The sequence below is a fragment of the Carcharhinus amblyrhynchos genome, chromosome 17 (genome assembly GCF_965287045.1).
Source record: "Carcharhinus amblyrhynchos chromosome 17, sCarAmb.v2.hapA, whole genome shotgun sequence".
NCBI lineage: Eukaryota > Metazoa > Chordata > Chondrichthyes > Carcharhiniformes > Carcharhinidae > Carcharhinus > Carcharhinus amblyrhynchos.
Genome location: NC_137340.1, coordinates 49,811,290 through 49,834,220, shown reverse-complemented (window position 1 = coordinate 49,834,220; position 22,931 = coordinate 49,811,290). Strand labels below are relative to the sequence as shown.

Sequence of the window (22,931 nt, the reverse complement as noted above, 5' to 3'; positions counted from 1 at the left end):
AGTGCAGAAGGAGGCCATTTGGCCCATCAAGCCTGCACTGATAGCAATCTCACTGTGGGCACATCCCATGGGACTAAGTTTCACCCGGACAAAACTCTGTTGACTAATTCTCATATTGCAATGCTGTCAACAAGTCAAAAGTATCTCGTTGGCCACAAAATGTCCTGGGAAATCCTGAGATTGTAAATGGTGCCATTGAATTGCATTAATCTTCCAATGGGATCAGTTAGATGTGGAACTCCATTAACACAATCACTCTGGGAAGCGTGGGCACTTGCTGTTGGCCAGCTGAGGACTGAGATTGTACTTGCCTCTTTTTATCAGTAGGATCTTTGATAGTTCAAGGTCAGGAGGTGCTGGGGGACCCAGAGTAGAGTTTTCAGGGGCTTGTGCAGCTGACGAGAGAAAGGGATGCATTCCTCTCGGCTCCACAAGAACAGTACGGATCCAGGTTCACTTACCCCCTCTCCTTCTTTGTCCATCCGGCATTTGTGGTGTCAGAATTGCCCGATACTGTGCCAACATGGAGCCAATGGCCAGATGCCCACACCACTGGCAGGCAGGCAAGACCTGGGGGAAGCCCAAAACAGATTTGGATATGGTTGGCAACTTATGAAAGATTTGTTTCACCTTCGGGGCCTGGGGAAGGTGCAGAGGGACCTCGGGGGTCCTTGTGCATGAGTCGCAAAAACCCAGCCTGCAGGTGCAGCAGGTGGTCAGGAAGGCGAATGGGATGCTGGCCTTCATAGCGAGGGGGATTGAATATAAAAGTAGGGAGGTCTTGCTGCAGCTGTATAGGGCATTGGTGAGGCCGCAGCTGGAGTACTGTGTGCAGTTTTGGGCGCCGCACCTGTGCAAGGATATTTTGGCCTTGGAGGGAGTGCAGAGGAGGTTTACTAGGCTGATACCGGAGTTGAGGGGGTTGAGCTATGAGGAGAGGCTGAATAAACTAGGCTTGTACTCGTTAGAGTTTAGAAGAATGAGGGGAGATCTCATTGATACATATAAGATGATGAATGGGATGGATAGGATAGAGGTGGAGAGGCTCTTCCCGCTCAGAAAGGACAGTAGGACTAGAGGGCACAGCCTCAAGATAAAGGGGGGGCGGTTTAGAACGGAGTTGAGGAGGAACTCCTTCACTCAAAGGGTGGTGAATCTCTGGAATTCTCTGCCCGTTGAAGTGGTGGAGGCTGCCTCGCTAAATATTTTAAAGACGCGGGTTGATGGGTTTTTGATAAGCGAGGGGATTAAGGGTTACGGGGAGAGGGCGGGAATGTGGAACTGAGCCACGACAGATCAGCCATGATCTTATTGAATGGCGGGGCAGGCTCGAAGGGCTAGATGGCCTACTCCTGCTCCTATTTCTTATGTTCTTATCATCTGGCTCCTATAGAATCCATGCCAGTGGGATGAATGTTGAAGGAGAGGGTGATTATATAACAGGAGTGTATCCCATTCTGCTTAGTTAGCTCCCAGACTGCAAAGATGTAAATCTACCCCAACATACTGCTCTTCACGGGGCTGTTATGAAATTCTTGTTAAAGTAGCACTGAGAGTAATTTGTTACGACTGCGTTAACCCCTTCACTACAATCCACACTACTTCATTTATTCACGTTTAATGCAGACAAAGGGTCATCCAGACTCGAAACAAAGAACAATGAAAATTACAGCACAGGAATGCCCTCCAAGCTTGCACTGACCATGGCGGCTTGGTCCAAACTAAAACCCCCTTCCGGGGACCATATCCCTCTATCCATCCTGTTCATGTATCAAGACACCCCTTAAAAGTCATTATTGAAGTATTTCCAAGCGCCCACATCCTCTGTGTAAAAATCTTGCCTCGTACATCTCTTTTAAACCTTGCCCCTTGCACTTTAGACCTGTGCCCCCCTAGTAATTGACTTTTCCACCCTGGGAAACAGTTTCTGACCACCCACTCTGTCCATGCCTCTCATAATCTTGTAGATTTCCATCAGGTCGCCTCTCAACCTCCGTCATCCCAGTGAGAACAAACCAAATTTCCCTAACCTCTCCTCATAACTAATGCCCTTCATACCAGGGCAACGTCCTGGTAAATCTTTTCTGTACCCTCTCCAAAGCCTCCACATCCCTCAGCGAGTGTGACGACCAGAATTGAACACTATAGAAACATTGGCTCTACTCTCTCTCTCCACAGATGCCATCAGCCCTGTAGTGAGGAAGATACTCATTGACTTCAGGAAGCGTAAAGGAGAACATGCCCCTGTCTACATCAATGGGGACAAAGTAGAAATGGTAGAAGGCTTCAAGTTCTTGGGTGTCCAGATCACCAACAACCTGTCCTGGTCCCTCCATGTTGACACTATAGTTAAGAAAGCCCACTAACACCTCCACTTTGTCAGGAGACTAAGGAAATTTGGCATGTCAGCTACGACTTTCACCAACTTTTACAGTTGCACCCATAGAAAGCATTCTTTCTGGTTGTATCACAGCTAGGTATGGCTCCTGTTCTGCCCAAGACCGCAGGAAATTATAAAAGGTTGTGAATGTAGCCCAATCCATCACACAAACCAGCCTCCCATCCATTGATTCTGTCTACACTTCCTGCTGCCTTGGAAAAGCAGCCAGCATAATTAAGGACCCCACACAACCCAGACATTCTCTCTTCCACCTTCTTCCGTCAGGAAAAAGATACAAAAGTCTGAGGTCATGTACCAACCGACTCAAAAACAGCTTCTTCCCTGCTGCCATCAGACTTTTGAATGAGGAAGGAGGAAGATTGCTTGACAAGTCAAAGTCAGGTGGTTCCTCCACAGAATTTACTTTCAGTTTTAGTTTAGAAGGAGTTTGGACATCAGACTGAAAAGCTATGCCTTTCTCTCTCTCTCCTTAGCATTGGCAATTCTGCTGGCCAGCATTAAGTTGATCTTTCTCTGCGCCCTAGCTATGACTGTAACACTACATTCTGCACTCTCTTGTTTCCTTCTCTATGAACGGTATGCTTTGCCTGTATAGCACGCAAGAAACAATTCCAGTACATGTGACAATAATAAATCAAATCAAACACCTGCTGAGATTTTGCAGCATTTTCTGTACTTGTTTAAAACTGACAGCCTCTTTGACTTCATGACGATGAAGATTTTTCATTTGCATTCACACCAGTTTCCAAAGTGCCGGCTTAAGGCGCGCTGTTTCTTTAGGTGGAAACTATTGTGATTAAAATAAAATCAGCGAATGCTGGATGATCTCAGCAGGTCTGGCATCAATCTACGGAGAGCGGAGCACAGTTAATGTTTCAAGGCTGTGTGAATCTTCAACAAAGCTCTGGAGAAGAGTCATATTGAAGGCAAAACATTAATTCCATTCGTCTCCCCACAGGGGCTGAGATTATCCAGCAATTTCTGTTTGTATTTCACGTTGCCAGCATCCGCAGTATTTTGCTTTCAATTTAGTGGTTTCTCGATAGTCTGCACTTCATGAATGTGTGTTGAATTCAAGAACAGCAATGCTCAGGCACATTTTGTAAGTCTCTCCTAATTCCTTCTGAAAAGTGTCTGTCGAACACTGTCCATTGATTAAATCAGGTCAAAGTGGAGGTGGGATATCAGAGCAGTTAGCACATGCAGTACAACTGCTCTGCCCAAAGACAGTTCTGGCCTCATTGTCAGCCTGGGCTGTTTTCTTGACAGTTCTTTGTCAGTTGTCGTATGGCACTGCCTTCCGGGGACAGGGGGAGAGGAGGCAGGTCCCTCCCCAGCCAGAATGGGAATCAGGTGCATGCTGCTGGTGTTGCTGTGCTTCGCTGTGATGTTAGTGTACCTTTAAGAAGCGTTTTTTTTTAAGTCATGTTCTCTGCAGCTATGATGTGGCGATGCCAGCGTTGGACTGGGGTGGGGGCACAGTAAGAAGTCTCACAACACCAAGTTAAAGTCCAACAGGTTTATTTGGTAGCACAAGTTTTCAGCGTGTCGTTCCTTCCTCAGGTGAGTGAGCTGAAGAAGGAGCGACATTCTGAAAATGTGTGCTACCAAATAAACCTGTTGGATTTTAACCTGGTGTTGTGAGACTTCTTACTCTGCAGCTATGACAGTTTCAGGTTTTTTTCATTGTTGCCGGCTTGTTTGCTTAGAGGTCTTTTTATTTCTGCTTCAAAGATTTATTTAACTGGGTCTTGTTTATTTTTACTCCAGGCCTCAGATACTTTCTGGGATCTCTTATGACTCTGATTGACAAGTCAAAGTCAGGTGGTTTCTTCCCAGAAGAATTCAGGCACTTACTTCCAGTTTTAGTTTAGAAGAGGTTTGGACATTAGATTGAAAAGCTGTGTTTCTCTCTCTCGCCCCAGTGTTGGCAGCTCTGCTGGCTAGCTGGAAGCAAGGCTTCTTACCTTCCTGGAGTGAAAATGTTTCTGTTGCTGAGTTGCTAGTTAGTACCGAGAGCCTTTCTCTCTCTCCCTGGTGTTTTTGGGAAGCTGTTCTGACTCCAAGCTTGTCTGTTTGTGCATCAAGAGAATTGCAACATTCAACCAAAAGGCTAAGTTCCAGCATCACGTGAGCATTTGTATTCTGTGCTGAACCTGTGGCAAGGATTTTGTTCCTGGGAAGTTTGTTTATTTGGAACATTTCCTATATTCATTAAGGTTTGTGCAATAGCATGGCATTTTTGTGTGTAATTGGTGTAAGTTGTTACCAATTTTCTTTCTATACATGTTAACTGTATTCGTAAATAAACTTAGTTTGATAAAAAAGCTCCCTAGTGGGTCATTTGAATTATTCCTGAAATGAAGCACCTCATGCTCACCCTAGCTAAATTCAAAGCGCAAAACTTAGGATCCGGGCAGGCATCATAAAACACCTTGGAATTTCTGACCTGAATTATAACAAGCACCGAGCCAGCAGCGTCAGAAAAGCAAAACACTGTGGATGCTGGAAATCACATCTGTCTGGCAGAGCTAACCATTCCCCTCGGACATCCAGGGAATAATATAATTAGTACTGTGACTAGGGCAGGAAAGGGCCGTGGGGCTGGTGGGCCTGGGTGGGATGTTCTATTGGAGAGTCAGTGCAGTCTCAATGGGCCAGATGCCTCCTCCTGCACTGTAGGGTCGAGAGCTTCAAGTTTTTAGGCGTCCCGATCACCAACAACCTGTCCTGGTCCCCCCACGCCAACACTACAGATGAGAAAGCATCTCTGGTACGACTCTCATCAATTTTTACAGATGCACCATAGAAAGCATTCTTTCTGGTCATATCACAGTTTGGTATGGTTCCTGCTCTGCCCAAGATCACAGGGAACTATAAAGGGTTGTAAACGAAGCCCAATCCATCACATAAAACAGCCTCCCATCCATTGACTCTGTCTACACTTCCCGCTGCCTTGGCAAAACAGCCAGCATAATTAAGGACCCCACACATCACGGACATTCTCTTTTCTACCTTCTTCCGTCAAGAAAAAGATACAAAAGTCTGAGGCCACATTAGGATGTAGAGAGACCTTCTCAAAAATCAACCCACAGCAAGCAACTGGCCCGGATGGGGTACTCGGACGAGCACTCAGATCCTGTGTGGACCAGCTGGCGGGGATATTCACAGACATCTTCAACCTCTCTTTACACAAATCTGAGGTCCCTATCTGCTTCAAGAAGATGACCATCATCCTGGTACCAAAGAAAAGCCAGGGAGCGTGCCTTAATGACTATCGTCCAGTAGCTCTGACATCCATCATTATGAAGTGCTTCGAAAGGTTAGTCATGGCATGAATCAATTCCTGCCTGCCAGACTGCCTGGATCCACTACAGTTCAGCTATTGCCATCACCTTGGCCCTGCACTCAACCCTGGAACCTCTAGATAACAAGGACACTGATGTCAGACTCCAATTTATTGACTACAGCTCAGCCTTCAACACCATTATTCCTACAAAACTCATCTCCAAACTTTGCTGCTTGGTACTTGGTTCCTCCCTCTGCAACTAGGTCCTAGACGTCCTAACCCACAGACTGCAGTCAACGAGGGTAGGTAACAACACTTCCTCCATGATCATTCCCAACACCCCACAAGGCTGTGTACTCAGCCCCCTACTATACTTCTTATACACCTCTGACTGTGTGGCCAAATTCCCCTCCAATTCAATTTAAAAGTTTGTTTTGTTTCTCAGAAAATCGAGGAAATTTAGAAATTTGACTTAGGAAATTTAGACTAAGGAAATTTGGCATGTCCGCTACAACCCTCACCAACTTGTACAGATGCACAACAGAAAGCATTCTTTCTGGTTGTATCACAGCTTGGTATGGGCTCCTGCTCTGTCCAAGACCGCAAGAAACTACAAAGAATGTAACCCAATCCATCACTCAAACCAACCTCCCATCCATTGACTCTGTCTACACTTCCCGCTACCTCAGAAAAGCAACCAGCATAATTAAGGGCCCCACACACCCCAGACATTCTCTCTTCCACCTTCTTCCATCAGGATAAAGATACAAAAGTCTGAGATTACACACCAACCGATTCAAGAACAGCTTCTTCCCTGTTGCCATCAGACTTTTGAATAGACCTACCTCACATTAAGTTGATCTTTCTCTACACCCTAGCTATGACTATAACACCACATTCTGCACTCTCTCCTTTCCTTCCCTATGTACAGTATGCTTTGTCTATATAGCACGCAAGAAACAATACTTTTCACTGTATACTCATACGTGACAATAATACACGTGACAATAATAAATCAAATCAAATCAAGATCAACTTAATGTGAGGGAGTTCCTTGCAGTATTGGGCAGAGCAGGAACCATACCAAGCTGTGATACAATCAGAAAAAATGCTTTCTATGGTGCACCTGTAAAAGTTGGTGAGAGATGTAATGAACATGCCAAATTTCCTTAGTATTCTGAGAAAGTAGAGGCATTGGTGGGCTATCTTAACTATAGTGTTGGCACGGGGGGACCAGAACAGGCTGTTGGTGATCTGGACACCTAAAGACTTGAAGCTTTTGACCATTTTTACTTCATCCCCAGTAATGTAGACGGGACATGTCCTCCACTCTACTCCCTGATGTTGATGACTATCTCCTTCATTTTGTTGACATTGAGGGAGAGATTTTTGTTGCCGCACCAGTTCACCAGATTCTCGATCTCACTCCTGTACCCTGTCTTGTCAGTGCTTGAGATCCGACCCACTACGGTGTCATCAGTAAATTTGAAAATCGAATTGGAAGGGAATTTGGCCACACCGTCATAGGTGTATAAGGTGTTTCGTAGGGGGCTGACAACACAGCCTTGTGGGGTACCGGTGTTGAGGAGATGTTGTTGCCTGTCTTTATTGATTGTGGTCCATGAGATAGGAAGTTCAGGATCCAGTCACAGAGCCGAGGCCCAGACCATGGAGTTTGGAGATGAATTTTGAAGGAATAATAGTGTTGAAGGCTGAACTGCAGTTGATGAATAGGAGTTTGATATAGGTGTCCTTGTTATCCAGGTGTTCCAGGGTTGAGTGCAGGGCCAGGGAGATGGCGTCTGCTGTGGACCTCTTGTGGTGGTAGGCAAACTGTGGTGGATTCAGGCAATCTGGGAGGCTGGAACTGATTCATGCCATGACTAACCTTTCGAAGCACTTCATAATGAACTAGACAATAGTCATTAAGGCTTTTTTATGGGGATGCTGGTCATCTTCTGGAAGCAGATAGGGACCTCAGATTATTGTAAAGAGATTTCTGTTGTAGTTAACCAGGCAATATTTAAGAGTTACCTCTCCGATAGACTGTAACACAGCACCGGATACAGCAAAAAGAGATAAAAGCTGAATAGAATTCAGATTATAATTGAACACAATGTACATTCCCTTTTGTTTAATATTATATATTTATATAGATCTTTCCAAAAATATCCTCAAGTATTTCAATGTGCAAGGTTATGAGATCTGATCTGAATAACATTTTAAAAATGAAAGAAAATAAGACCACACACGGAGAATGGGGGGGAGGGGGTATTGTTGGGGGGTGGGGGTTGCTATTAACATTTATTGCCAGGCAAAAAAACTTGCCCCGATTTGGGGGGGTGTGAAGAGAGGAAACAGGTATTTGATTTGCTACCACTGTTTTTTTTTGCCTGGCGCTAAAAGTCAAAATCACCCCCAAAGACTTGCACCATTTGTATCGGGACATGACCACAAGTTTCTAGTGCATGATCGGACTGTTTGCCTCTCCCCACCCCACCCCACCCCACCAGAGTCCAATTCAGTTGTTGATTCGCAAACACTGAATCACGGGATAGTCCAAACGGCAGCCGGAATGTGATGGGGGGGGTGGGGGGTGAGGGTACACATCCAGAGGAGGAGCTCCGAGGTAATGCCTGGTATTCTCACTGATATCTCTCCTGTTAAGACAAGTCATTGGACAAGAACGGCTGATGTTCAAATTGATCTTCAATTGCAGAGCTGAAGGCATCACCTGAAAGGTAAAGAGAATGGGCGGACAGTCAGGAAGGAGTGCTTTACACAAAGGATAGCAGTAATCAGAGAACTCTCCCCACCATGAATGGGCTCAAAGCTGCTGGGGAGAAAGCAGGGTTGGGCTATTGAGTTGGACAATCAGCCATGATCATAATGAATGGCAGAGCAGGCTCGAATGCTCCTATCTTCTATGTTTCTACAGCCCCGCAACTTTCCTGGCGGATCAAGGCGGGAGACGCATGTTGCCGGCCTTGTTCTGGGATTTGCACCTGCGCAGGGAATGCACATGCATCTCCCAGAGCCGGCGAACAGTCGCCAGTCAGACCACGCTGGGTGGTAAGGCAGGTAGGCCATTTGAATCTGTTTTTAATATGTTTTAAATATGTTTAAATACGGTAACAACAGTGGTCAGCACTGCTGCTTCACAGCTCCAGGGTCCTGGGTTCGATTCCTGGCCTCGGGTCACTGTCTGTGTGGAGTTTGCACATTCTCCTCGTGTCTGCGTGGGTTTCCTCCGGGTGCTCCGATTTCCTCCCACAGTCCAAAAATGTGCGGGTTAGGTTGATTGGCCATGCTAAGAAATTGCCCCTTAGTGTCCAGGGATGTGTAGGTTAGAGGGATTAGTGGGTGTAATATGTAGGGATATGGGGGTAGGGCCTGGGTGGGATTGTGGTCGGTGAAGACTCGATGGGCCGAAGGGCCTCTTTCTACACTGTAGGGTTCTATGATTTCTCTGATAAATATGCATTTTAGGTAACTATCGGGTCCCGATCAAATCTCCCACCCACCAGCATATTCATGATTGGATCTCTTTCGTGCATAGAACACAGAGATTCAGGTGAGAAGCTGGACTGACAGAATTTAGAATAGTTTTCCTGCCAATTTGGGAGAATCGCCCCCTATGTTTCCAAATAGCTATTGAGTTTGGGGTCAACTGACAATAGCCAGACTGGGATGGAGACATTTTTTATATAAAAGCAAAATATTGCAGATGCTGCAATCGGAAACAAAAACAGAAAATGCTGCAAACTCTCTGCTCTGACAAAAGTCATCGCGAAACATTGGTTCTATTCTCTCTCCACAGATGCTGTCAGACCTGCCAAGATTTTCCAGCAGTTTCTGTCTCTGAAAAGACTTTTGTTTTGCGTTTGTTCACTCAGAGTTGCCATCTTGCTTTGATGTGGAGATGGCGTTCGCCAGGGTGGGCACAGTAAGAAGTCTCACAACACCAGGTTAAAGTCCAACAGGTTTATTTGGTAGCAAAAGCCACTAGCTTTCAGAGCACTACTCCTTCATCAGGAACTCCCGCTTACCTGACCATGAAGCGCTGCTATTTGCTACCAAATAAACCTGTTGGGCTTTAAGCTGGTGTTGAGATTTCTAACACTTGCTTTTACAGGCATGTGGAGCTCTGGAGCTATAATGGTCAAGGCTCCAACTTTCTTCCCTTCTCATGGCCAACCAGGAATCTCTCCCTCTCTTACAGCCTGCCATTGGTGTGTGTTGGAATGATTTACGGGTTCATAGAATCCCTACAGTGTAGAAGGAGGCCATTCAGCCCATCCAGTCAGCACTGACCACAATCCCGCCCAGACCTTATTCCCGCAGCCCCTCATATTCACCCCGTTAATCCCTCCAACCTGTGCACCTCAGGACACCAAGGGGCAATTTAGCATGGCCAATGCACCTGACCCACACATCTTTGGAGTGTGGGAGGAAACCGGAGCAAACCCACGCAGAAATGGGGAGAATGTGCAAATTCCACACAGACAGTAACCCAAGCTGGGAATTGAACCCAGCTCCCTGGAGCTGTGAGGCAGCAGTGCTAACCACTGTGCCAACCCTCAATCTGTTTGACCACCTTATGATTTTGGCCTTCAAGCACTTGGATGGAATCTTCTGCCTTAGAGCCATTCAGTTCAAGAGTAATGAGGAATGGGCAATAAATGCTGCTTACATGAAATGAAAAAGTCCATCACGCAAACCAGCCTCCCATCCATTGACCCTGTCTACACTTCCTACTGCCTCGGCAAAGCAGCCAGCATAATCAAGGACCCCACGCACCCCAGACATTTTCTCTTCCACCTTCTTCCGTCGGGAAAAACATACAAAAGTCTGAGGTCATGTACCGACCGACTCAAGAGCAGCTTCTTCCCTGCTGCTGTCAGGCTTTTGAATGGACCTACTTTGCATTAAGTTGATCTTTCTCTACACCCTAGTTATGACTGTAACACTACATTCTGCACTCTCTCCTTTCCTTCGCTATGTACGGTATGCTTTGTCTGGATAGCGCACAAGAAACCATACTTTTTTTTTATATACTAATACATGTGACAATAATAAATCAAATCAAATTAAAAAAGTGTCAGATCAAGTCCAAGTGAGGTGCAATGCCTTAACTTGTCAGTTTGGATCTTGCTTGTCTTTTCTTGTGAGGAGGGGACCATGAATTGGATTCAATGTGAATTTGAATTGGTTTTTGGAGCAAGCAAGGAGATGGATTTGGGCCTGTGCTTTGTAACTTTACACTGCAATTGTTTTTTTAAGATTATTTTATCCCCTTCTTAATGTTGAGTCCTCTGAATTGCTCACATTTCTGGGGCAGGATTCGAACACACAACCTCCTGCGACGTACAGCATCACAGCCAGTGTCTAAAGACCCTGTTGAGTTTGTCCGCAGTGTGTATGGACTCAGTACTGGGGAGGCTGCGACTCAGCATTCATCCTGTCCACAGACAGGAAGAAAGGTAGCGTTGCAATACTTGCCAGTCCGGGGATGTTCACACGAATAAGGCCCTTCAGGCTATTAGATGTCATCCTTCCAGATTATCAAGCCTACCATCTTTCAATTACAGCATCACAGCTTGACGCTGTGACCTGAGCTCTCACAGAGAAACTGAAGATAATCATTTCCAATAAGCCAGCCTAGTATTAGATATCTGGAACTGACCTGAGTAAATCTCACTCTGACTGAAGTCACAGTAAATCGCTGAATGCTGCCTGATTAATATTAAATAGGTTTGCTCTGATCCATGAGATAACAAACATGGCTGTGTTTAACAGCCAGCTACCAACGCGCTGCTGCTAAACCCCAGCATAAAAACAACAGCTTGCATTCATGTAGCGCCCTTCACAATCTCAGGAGTGTTTTCCAGCCAATGATTTGATTTATTATTGCCACATGTATTAGCATATAGCGAAAAGTATTGTTTCTTATGCACTACACAGACAAAGCACACCGTTCACAGAGAAGGAGATGAGAGAGTGCAGAGAGTAGTGTTACAGTCATAGCTAGGGTGTAAAGAAAGATCAATTTAATGCAATAGGCTCATTCAACTGTCTGACAGCAGCAGGGAAGAAGCTGTTCTTGAGTCGGTTGATATGTGACCTCAGATTTTTGTATCTTTTTCCCCACGGAAGAAGGTGGAAGAGAGAATGTCCGGGGTGCGTGGGGTCCTTAATTATGCTGGCTGCTTTTCCAAGGCAGCAGGAAGTGTAGACAGAGTCAATGGATGGGAGGCTGGTTTGAGTGTTGGACTGGGCTTCGGTAACAAGTTTTTGTAGTTGGGGTATTTTTGGGATATACCCAATGGGTTTTATTTTTGATGCTTTAATGTAAGAAATGTGACCGCTGATGTGTACACAGGAAGATCCCACAAGACATGATGAGATCATCTATTTTGTAGCGGTGTTGATCAAGGCATAAACATCGGCCTAGAAACTGGGAGGGGGCGGCGGGTGATCGGGGGGGATGATTTGCCCTTCTCCTGAAGGGCAAGGCTGACTGCAAGTTCCCCTTCAAGCCACTCACCATCCTGACTTGGAAATGTATAGGCCATTCCTTCACTGTCACTGGGTCAAAACCCTGGAACTCCCTCCCTAACAACACGATGGTGTATCTACCCCACATGGATTGTTAGGTGACAGCTCACCTCCGCCTTTTCAAAGGGAATTAGTGATGAGGAATGAGCGCTGGCCCAACCAGTGAGGCTCACATCCTGGAGATCCGCTGAATGGATAAGATAAAGCAGAAGGACTGGAGACTCGCGAGGAGAATAAACACCAGGAAGGGGGGTAATGGGCTGAATGGCCTTGTTTCTGTGTTTGATATTCTACAGTAAGAAGTCTCACAACATCAGGTTCAAGTCCAACAGGTTTATACAGCAGTAAAAGCTTTCGTACTGTCAGTCCTTCAAGGAGAAGTGCTCCGAAAGCTTGAGCTGTTAAATAAACCTGTTGGATTTTAACCTGGTGTTGTGAGACTTACTTACCCCAGTCCAATGTCGGCATCTCCACATTATTTGATATTCTATGTCAATCTTATTCTCAAAAGGACATTGATTTAGTGAAATTATTCTGCATGTTTTACTTTTATGAAGAAGGCTTCCAGGTGCGACTGGATTTCGAGACAGTTTTTTAGCTATTCCAGTCTGGATTGAGAAATTCGGAATGTATTAAACTGAATTTGCCGTGTGGGGACACTCTCAGTAACGGCAGCAACGGTTTGAGATTCAGGCCCTGATTCTACCTACACACCAGCCCCGAGAGCAGCATTCTCTGCTGGCCTCGGGCACAACGTTACGAGCTTCGGACGGGGGTTGCCAGTACAATTCCGGCCTCAGTCTCCAACGTGGGTGACCTACCTGTGTGGCAACCATGCATCCAGATCCGGTAGCCATCATATTTACAGCGACACTTCACAACATTGTTGGAGAAATCTGACTCCGCAACTTCCGCATTGGGATTGATGTGGACCTGAGCAAGGAAGAGAGGCAACATTTCAGGACTTTTCCAAGGAGAAGGAAAACATCAGCTAGTGCATATACCTTCAAGGGGAGAGACAGTAAGCACATCCACTTCAGAAATATTCACAGCAGAGTATCAACAGCACCCTCTCCATCTGAAAAAAGGCCAATAGCTAGAGCAGTGCAGGATATGAGATATTCCATTGTATTACACAGCAAGAGGCAATATCCTACCATCTGTCAGTAAGGATAAGTAATGACACCTCCTCCACTATCATCCTCAACACCGTTGCTCCACAAGGCTGTGTCCTCAGCCCCTTACTATACCCCTGATACACCTTTGACTGTATGGCTAAATTCCCCTCCAACTCGGTTTTCAAGTTTGCTGATGACACCACTGTAGTGGGTCGAATCTCAAACAATGACGAGACAGAGTACAGGAATGAGATCGAGAATCTGGTGAACTGGTGCGGCGACCATAATCTGTCCCTCAATGTCAACTAAATGAAGGAGATAGTCATCAACTTCAGGAAGCGTAGAGGAGAACATGCCCCTGTCTACATCGATGGGGACGAAGTAGAAATGGTCGAGAGCTTCAGGTTTTTAGGTGTCCAGATCATCAACTACCTGTCCTGGTCCCTCCATGTGGACACTATAGTTAAGAAAGTCCACCAACACCTTTACTTTCTCAGGAGATTAAGGAAATTTGGCATGTCAGCTACAACTCTTCCCTGCTGCCATCAAGCATTTAATGGACTCACCTCGCATTGATTTGGTCTTTTTCTACATCCTAGCTATGACTGGGTGGCACAGTAGCACAGTGGTTAGCACTGCTGCTTCACAGCTCAAGGGACCTGGGTTCGATTCCTTGCTTGGGTCACTGTCTGTGTGGAGTTTGCACATTCTCCTTGTGTCTGCGTGGGTTTCCTCCGAGTGCTCCAGTTTCCTCCCATAGTCCAAAGATGTGCGGGTTAGGTTGATTGGCCAGGCTAAAAAAAATTGCCTCTTAGTGTCCTGAGACGCATAGGTTAGAGGGAATAGTGGGTAAAATATGTAGGGCCTGGGTGGGATTGTGGTTGGTGCAGACTCGATGGGCCGAAGGGCCTCTTTCTGCAGTGTTGGGATCTAAGACTCTAACACTACATTCTGCACTCTCTCCTATCCTTCTCCAAGAATGGGATGCTTTGTCTGTATGGTGCGCAAGAAACAATACTTTTCACTGAATACTAATACATGTGACAATAATAAATCAAATTAAATCAAATCTGTACTGCCCCAGATTATTCTCTGTGTCTCTCCCTTCATAGAAACATAGGAACTAGGAAGATAAGTTGGCAAATCCAGCCCTTTGAGCCTGCTCCACCATTCAATCAGATCATTGCTGATATCTCCGGTCTCAAATCCACCTCCCCACCTGTTCCCCTTGTCCCTTTTTTTAAAATTAGAAATATATCCATCTCCTTCTCGAAACCATTCAATGATTCAGACTTCACCGCACTGTGGGGCAGCGAGTTCCACAAATTCATCACCCTCTGTGAGAAGTAGTTTCTCCTCATCTCAGTTTTAAATCTACCACCTCTCAGCCTGTACCTGCGACCTCTAGTTTGAGATTACCTCACAAGAGGAAACATTTGATCTACATTTACTTTCTCAACCCTTTTAAAATTTTATATACCTCGATCAGATCCCCTCTCATCCTTCTAAACTCCACGAGTATGAGTCCAAACTGTTTAATCTCTCCTCGTACGTCAACCATTTCATCCCCGGAATCAATCTGGTGAACAATCTTCCCCCCCCACCCCCATCTCTATCTTCACTCTGTCCCTCAATGTTAGCTCCAGTCTCTGGATGGGATTCTCCGGCCTTCCCGTGGCGTGCTTCTTGGTGATGGGAGATGGTGTGTCATTGGCCGGTAGTGGGATCTGCTGATCCTGCCGCCGTCAGTGGGATTTCCCATTGAATCCACCCCCATGCCGATGGGAGCTGGGGTTAGTGGGACCTGAGGATCCCACTGGCGTGAACAGCTAGAATGTTCCGGCCTCTATTTCCAATGCTCTCCGCTGCATCCTATGTAAACGCTAGACATTTCCTGGCGTCTGTGTCCCATTCTGCATGAAATCCTGCTTCTCCCTCACTCCAACCTTCATCGGCTATTTCCTGACACATGCCAAAACATTGAATGTATTCAAGAGGCGGCTGGATATAGCACTTGGGGCGAATGGGATCAAAGGTTATGGGGAGAAAACAGGATTAGGCTACTGAGTTGGATGATCAGCCATGATTGTGATGAATGGTGGAGTAGGCTCAAAGGGCAGAATGGCCTCCTCCTGCTCCTATCTTTTCTGTTTCTATGTAACACATTGAACACAAAATCTTTCATTACACAGAATGGCATTGCAGAAACAGGCCACTGGTCTGCACTGACGCTGATACTCCACATGGGCATCCTCCAACCTTACTTCACCTCACCCTATCTGCTTATTTTTTTGTTTCTTTCTCCTTTATGCATTTACCCAATGTACTTAGTTTATTCATCTCAACTACTGTAAGTGATAACGCTTTCCACATTCTCACCACTCTGAGTAAAGAGGGGAGGTCAGATTTCTCTTCGTAACTCCTGGCTTTGGCTCTTTTCCCTATGGAAACAATTTTGTCCATTTCCACCCTATCAAACATTTCATGGTTCGTGGTGACTGCTCCTTTAGAGACAATATGGCAGAGTCAGGGTTACCTGGCCTGGGTGTCCATTCAGAACTCAAGAGTAGGGAATCCCCTCAGGGGAAGGAGTTCTCTTAGCCAGAGGTATTTCAGATTGAGCTGCAAAGAGGCTGCTGATTTTGAAGATCCTTGTAAATAAATCCTTTGTTATTCACTAGTGATGTTTCTGGAAATTCATTATTACAAAAAAGCCTCGATTAAGACCCCCTTGGCCATCCCTTCTTTGAAGAAAAGAGCGTCCAATTTATCCATTCTTTCCTCATACTTCTAACCTCTCAGTTCAGATTAGAATGCCTGCAGTGTAGAAGGAGGCCATTCGGCCCATCGAGTCTGCACAGACTCTCCAACAAAGAATCTTACCCAGGCCACACCCTGCAGCCCCATGTATTTACCCCACTAACCTCAGGACACTGAGGGAGAATTTAGCACGGCCAATACACCTAACTAAGCAGCATGTCTTTCGGACTGAGAAAACCAGAGCATCTGGAGGAAACCCATGGAGACATGGGGAGAACATGCAAACTCCGCACAGACAGTGACCCGAGCCAGGAATCGAACCCAGTCTCTGGTGCTGTGAGGCAGCAGTACTAACCACTGTGCCACCTTATGGTCTACCTCCAAGTTTTAATGTCTACATATTCTTATTAACATAGAGAGATGTACAAATCATTACCACATGGGTACATTAGTCTAGCGGGTACAAAGCAAGAGATTGACATCATTTCCATACCTGAAAGACATAGTTTCCTGGTTTAACATCAGTGATATCTATCCATTGACAGTCAATGTCATGACGGTACATGTCGAAGCAACCCACTGTGATACCTTGGTCTCCAAAGTTTGCACACGCGTATCGTTTTTGAATGCCTAGTAGAAAGAGAGAGGAAAAGGGGTGAATTGGACAATCGCACAGACCAGAAAAGCAGGACAACTCATTCCATGGCATCTCTCTCCATCTGGCAACCAACCTGTGCGGTCAAAACGGTACCACGGAATGTTGGGATTGACACAAATAATCAAATACGCCACACACTTCCCATCCAGCGCACGCCGGGACCTGGGGAATATTGGCCTGAATTCTCCGGTCTCACTCGCTCAGGTGGACAAGGCATGTGGAATGATCTCCTTCGTTGGCCCAGGTATAGATTATAAAAGTAAGGATATAATATTGTACCAAACAACTGGAGCATTGCGTGTATGTCTGGTCACCATTTTACAGGAAGGATGTAACTGCTCTGGAGAAGGTGCAGAGGAGGTTTACAAGAATGTTGCCAGGGATAGAAAAGTGTAGCTATGAGGAGAGATTGGATAGATTGGGATTATTTTCCTTGGAACAAAGAAGGCTGAGAGATGATTTGACAGAGGTGTACAAAATTACCAGGGGACGAGATAGCATGAACAGGATATAGTTGCTCCCATTGAATTCTAGGACCAGGGACATGGATTCAAATAAGTGGCAGAGGGGACATGAGAAAGAATATCTTTAACGCAGAGGTTGCTGGGTGTCTGGAATTCACTACCCGGGTTGCTGATGGAGGCAGAGACACTAAACTCTTTTAAAAGGTGCCTGGATCTGCACCGTAAGTGCTGTAAACTACAGGGCTAGGGGCCGGGTGTAGGAAGGTGGGATTTGAAAGGGTATGTGGGTGTCCTTGGACAAGATGGGCCAAATGGCCTCATTCTGCGCTGTAATCTTTTTATGGTTGTACGGTTCCACTACCGCTGCCAGTGAGAAAGGAGAACTTGATGCTCAAAGCTCCATTCACTGCAGTGGGACCAGAGTTATGGAGGTATAGAGGTTTACAGCATGGAAACAGGCCCTTTAGCCCAACCTGGACATGCCACCCAGTTCTCTGGGTGGTCCCAATTGCCCGTGTTTGGCCCATATCCCTCTATACCCATCTTACCGGGGAATCCCAGCTGTGGGCGAGGTTGGAGAATCCTGGCCATTATGTGTAAAGTGTTATTAGTTGAGCCAACCTCATTCTTTCCCAGACAAAGTATTTTCTCACCACAGCCCACATTCTTTCCAAATGGCGTCAAATTATATTTCAAGCTCACTCACATGGACTGCATCAGTTCCCTTTCAGAGTGATGTGTCTCACAGTGTCGGCTGAAGGAACCACACACCTTACCCTCATAAGAACATAAGAACATAAGAAATAGGAGCAGGAGTAGGCCATCTAGCCCTTCGAGCCTGCCCCGCCATCCAATAAGATCATGGCTGATCTGTCGTGGCTCAGTTCCACATTCCCGCCCTCTCCCCATAACCCTTAATCCCCTCTCTTATCAAAAACCCATCAACCCGCGTCTTAAAAATATTTAGCGAGGCAGCCTCCACCACTTCAACGGGCAGAGAATTCCAGAGATTCACCACCCTTTGAGTGAAGAAGTTCCTCCTCAACTCCGTTCTAAACCGCCCCCCCTTTATCTTGAGGCTGTGCCCCCTAGCCCTACTATCCTTTCTGAGCGGGAAGAGCCTCTCCACCTCTATCCTATCCATCCCATTCATCATCTTATACGTCTCAATGCGATCTCCCCTCATTCTTCTAAACTCTAACGAGTACAAGTCTAGTTTATTCAGCCTCTCCTCATAGCTCAACCCCCTCAACTCCGGCATCAGCCTAGTAAACCTCCTCTGCACTCCCTCCAAGGCCAAAATATCCTTGCGTAAGTGCGGCGACCAAAACTGCACACAGTACTCCAGCTGCGGCCTCACCAATGCCCTATACAGCTGCAGCAAGACCTCCCTACTTTTATATTCAATCCCCCTTGCTATGAAGGCCAGCATCCCATTCGCCTTCCTGACCACCTGCTGCACCTGCAGGCTGGGTTTTTGCGACTCATGCACAAGGACCCCGAGGTCCCTCTGCACCGTCGCCTGCTGCAGTTTTTCTCCCCGTAAGTAATAGTCCTTCCTACCATTCTTCCTACCAAAGTGGACCACCTCACACTTGCCAACATTAAATTCCATTTGCCATTTTCTGGCCCATTCGCCCAGCCTATCTAGATCCTTCTGTAGACTCTCACCAACCTCCGCACAATTTGCCTTTCCACAAAATCTTAATTTGTCGTGTTCCGAGATCTGGGCACAGTGATTAGTCGTCTGGGCAATGAATCCTCCTTGCCTTGCCACTTCCAAAATCTTACTCGCCTCCCTCAAAATCTCAGCCACAGAATTTTATAAAGGAGGCCATACAGCCCATCGTACCTGTGCCAGCTCTTTCCTTACACCTTAATTAAAGGGTTCACAAGAATGATCCCTGGAATGAAGAGCTTGTCGTATGAGGAACGGTTGAGGACTCTGGGTCTGTACTCATTGGAGTTTAGAAGGATGAGGAGGGATCTTATTGAAACTTACAGGAGGCCTGGATAGAGTGGACATGGAGAGGATGTTCCCACTAGTGGGAAAAACTCGAACCAGAGGGCACAACCTCAGGCTAAAGGGACAATCCTTTAAAACAGAGATGAGGAGGAATTTCTTCAGCCAGAGAGTGGGGAATCTGTGGAACTCTTTGCCACAGAAGGCTGTGGAGTCCAGGTCATTGAGTGTCTTTAAGACAGAGATAGATAGGTTCTTGATTAATAAGGGGATCAGGGGTTATGGGGAAAAGGCAGGAGAATGGGGATGAGAAAATTATCAGTCATGATTGAACATAAAACATTCCAGCGCAGTACAGACCCTTCGGCCCTCGATGTCGCGCCGACCAGTGGAATGAATCTAATGACCCTCTAACCTAAACTATTCCAATGTTATCCATATGCCTATCCACTGACAATTTGAACGCCCTTAAAGTTGGCGAGTCGACAACTGCTGCAGGCAGGGCATTCCACGCCCTTACTACCCTCTGAGTAAAGATTACTACCCTCTGAGTAAAGAAAATGAATGGCGGAGCAGGCTTGATGGCCTAATTCTGCTCCTATGTCTTATGGTCTTATGATCTTAATTCTTGTCTCAGCTGGGCTCAGACGGAAAGCATTCTCATCCCAATGACTGAAGGTTTTGGGTTCAAATCCTACACCAAAGCTTTGAGTAGGCTGTCACTCCTGTGCAGTAGTGAGGAAGTGCTGCACTGCCAAGGGCCACCCCCAATATACGGTTAAAAACAGGTTAGCTAGCTGTGATCATTGCTATTGATGACAGCTTGGTGTACGTAAACTGGCCTCTCCTATATTGTAACCACGACCGCAACTCAAAAGTAGCTCACCGGCTGTAATAGGCTTTGGGATGTCCTAGGGATTTTCTTCCTCAGAAACGTTTTAAAATGTATTTATTAGTGTCACAAGTAGGCTTACATTAACACTGCAATGAAAATCCCCGAGTTGCCACACTCCAGCGCCTTTTCGGGTACACTAATGGAAAATTTAGCATGGCCAATCCACCTAACCTACACATCTATGGGAGGAAACTGGGGCACCTGGAGGAAACCCACACAGACACAGGGAGAATGTGCAAACTCCACACTGACAGTGACCCAAATGGGAATTGAGCCCGGGTCCCCGGTGCTGTGAGACAGCAGGGCTAACGACTGTGCCATCGTGCGCTTGTTTCTGATGTCTGAGAAGATATGTTATCATGTAGGGGATTAAGGGTTATGGGGAGAGGGCGGGAAAGTGGAACTGAGCCACAACAGATCAGCCATGATCTTATTGAATGGCGGGGCAGGCTCGAAGGGCTAGATGGCCTACTCCTGCTCCTAGTTCTTATGTTCTTATGTGTCAGTGAGAGTCCTCTTCCTATATTACCATATGTGAGGTTGAGACAAAATGGTTTTGACTGACTTCGACCGGGTGCAGTTAAAGAAGATTAAAACTTTCCGGAGGTTTCGGGAAGCCCTGTGCTACTTTGGCAATGATTACATTTTGGAATAATTAGTGGGATTGACTGCATTTCTTAATCCCAGCAGGAATCTGGCTCCACACACTGAATCACTTTCCCAGGACAGGCAGCACACTCTGATCCTCTGCATACTTCCAAATGCTGTCATCAAATTTAGACTGATGGCTCCCAGTTTCTCACACAATCCCCACTTCCCTCACCTTTGGATCAAAGCACAGATGGACTTTCAATCTGTTTCAGGAACAGCGTAATGTATAATCCCCAAACAGTAGACGGTTGCTATAGTTGCAAACAGTTCAGGTTGTTCTAATGTTGGATTTTTCCAGGGACTAAATCATTTGAAGGAAGCGTTTTTTGACCTGGTTCAGCTTCTCCTGTTCTGCTTCTTTTGTGGGCCATGGGTGTCACTGGCTGGACTGGCCTTTCAGAGGGACATTTAAGAGTCAACCACATTGCTGTGCCCTGGAATCAGACGTAGGCCAGACCTGGTAAGGACAGCAGATTTCCTTCCCTAAAGGACACTGTGCTATTGTGTCACCCTAAAGGGTGGCACGGTAGCACAGTGGTTAGCACTGCTGTTTCACAGCTCCAGGGACCTGGGTTCGACACCCAGCTTGTCTGTGTGGAGTTTGCACATTCTCCTCGTGTCTGCATGGGTTTCCTCTGGGTGCTCCAGTTTCCTCCCACAGTCCAAAGATGTGCAGGTTAGGTTGATTGGTCATGCTAAAATTTACTTTTGTGTCCTGAGAAGCGTAGGTTAGAGGGATTAGTGGGTAATTATGTAAAGATATGTGTTAGGGCCTGGGTGGGATTGTGGTCAGGGCAGGCTTGATGGGCTGAATGGCCTCTTTCTGTACTGTAGGGTTTCTACGACATTAGTGAACCAGGTGAGTTTTTACAATAATTGACAATGGTTTCATGGTCAGCATTAGACTTTTAATTCCAGATTTTTATTGAATTCAGATTTCTGCCATGGTGGGAATCGAACCCAGGTCCCCAGGTCCAAAGTAATCTCTGGATTACTAGCCCAGTGACTCTGGCAACTCTGGTGTGATAGGTTTACATAGACATTCTCTATTGTAACTGTCTGTGACAGGTTTACATAGGGACTGTCTATTATAACTGTCTGTGACAGGTTTACTTAGGGACTGTCTATTATAACTGTCTGTGACAGGTTTACATAGGGACTGTCTATTATAACTGTGACAGGTTTACATAGGGACTGTCTATTATAACTGTCTGTGACAGGTTTACTTAGGGACTGTCTATTATAACTGTCTGTGACAGGTTTACATAGGGACTGTCTATTATAACTGTCTCTGACAGGTTTACATAGGGACTGTCTATTATAACTGTCTGTGACAGGTTTACATAGGGACTGTCTATTATAACTGTCTCTGACAGATTTACATAGGGACTGTCTATTATAACTGTCTCTGACAGGTTTACATAGGGACTGTCTATTATAACTGTCTCTGACAGGTTTACATAGGGACTGTCTATTATAACTGTCTGTGACAGGTTTACATAGGGACTGTCTATTATAACTGTCTCTGACAGGTTTACATAGGGACTGTCTATTATAACTGTCTCTGACAGGTTTACATAGGGACTGTCTATTATAACTGTCTGTGACAGGTTTACATAAGGATTGTCTATTATAACTGGGGATGTGGGGCTGTCTATTTGAACTCCAACCAGGTTTTGGACAAAGCAAATATATCAATGAGTGGTAGTATAACAACGGGGATAGTAACATAATGGTTATATTAATGGGCTGGTAACTCAGAGATGCTGGACTGATGGAGCTAATAGTCCAAATTCCAACATAGCACTGGGCACATTTCACATTCAGTGAATTAAGTATATCTGAAATAGAAATGTAGTATGATGACCACATTTAATATAAAAATCCATCTGGTTCATGAATATCATTTGGGAAAGGAAATCTGCCATCCTTACTTGGCCTGGCCTACATCTGATTCCAGAGCCACAGCAATGTGGTTGACTCTTATTTCCCCTCAGGGATGGGCAGGTGGCAAGAGAGAATTCCTCATCATTTGCAGGCACGTTTATGAAGGGTCAGACAGTCGATCACAGACTTGTGAAGCTTAGAAACAGATCGGAGCTGTTAGAGGAAGATGAGTATTAAAATAGCACCTTTCGCAACCAGAGAATGCCCCAAAACACTTTACAGCCAAT

The 22,931-nt window shown here is 45.9% G+C and overlaps 1 protein-coding gene across 1 annotated transcript in view; it reads right to left on the bottom strand.

Moving 5' to 3' along the window:
- Nucleotides 1–8,284: 8,284 nt before the first annotated feature.
- Nucleotides 8,285–22,931, bottom strand: part of loxl4 (lysyl oxidase-like 4) — a 145,427-nt gene continuing 130,780 nt past the window's right edge. Inside the window, exons 12-14 of the mRNA XM_080205325.1 lie at nucleotides 16,620–16,756; nucleotides 13,070–13,181; nucleotides 8,285–8,424 (exon numbers count right to left, since the gene is read on the bottom strand). Of these exons, the coding sequence (XP_080061451.1) occupies nucleotides 8,354–8,424; nucleotides 13,070–13,181; nucleotides 16,620–16,756 (320 nt within the window). The 3' untranslated portion in view covers nucleotides 8,285–8,353. The remainder of the gene's footprint in view (nucleotides 8,425–13,069; nucleotides 13,182–16,619; nucleotides 16,757–22,931) is intronic.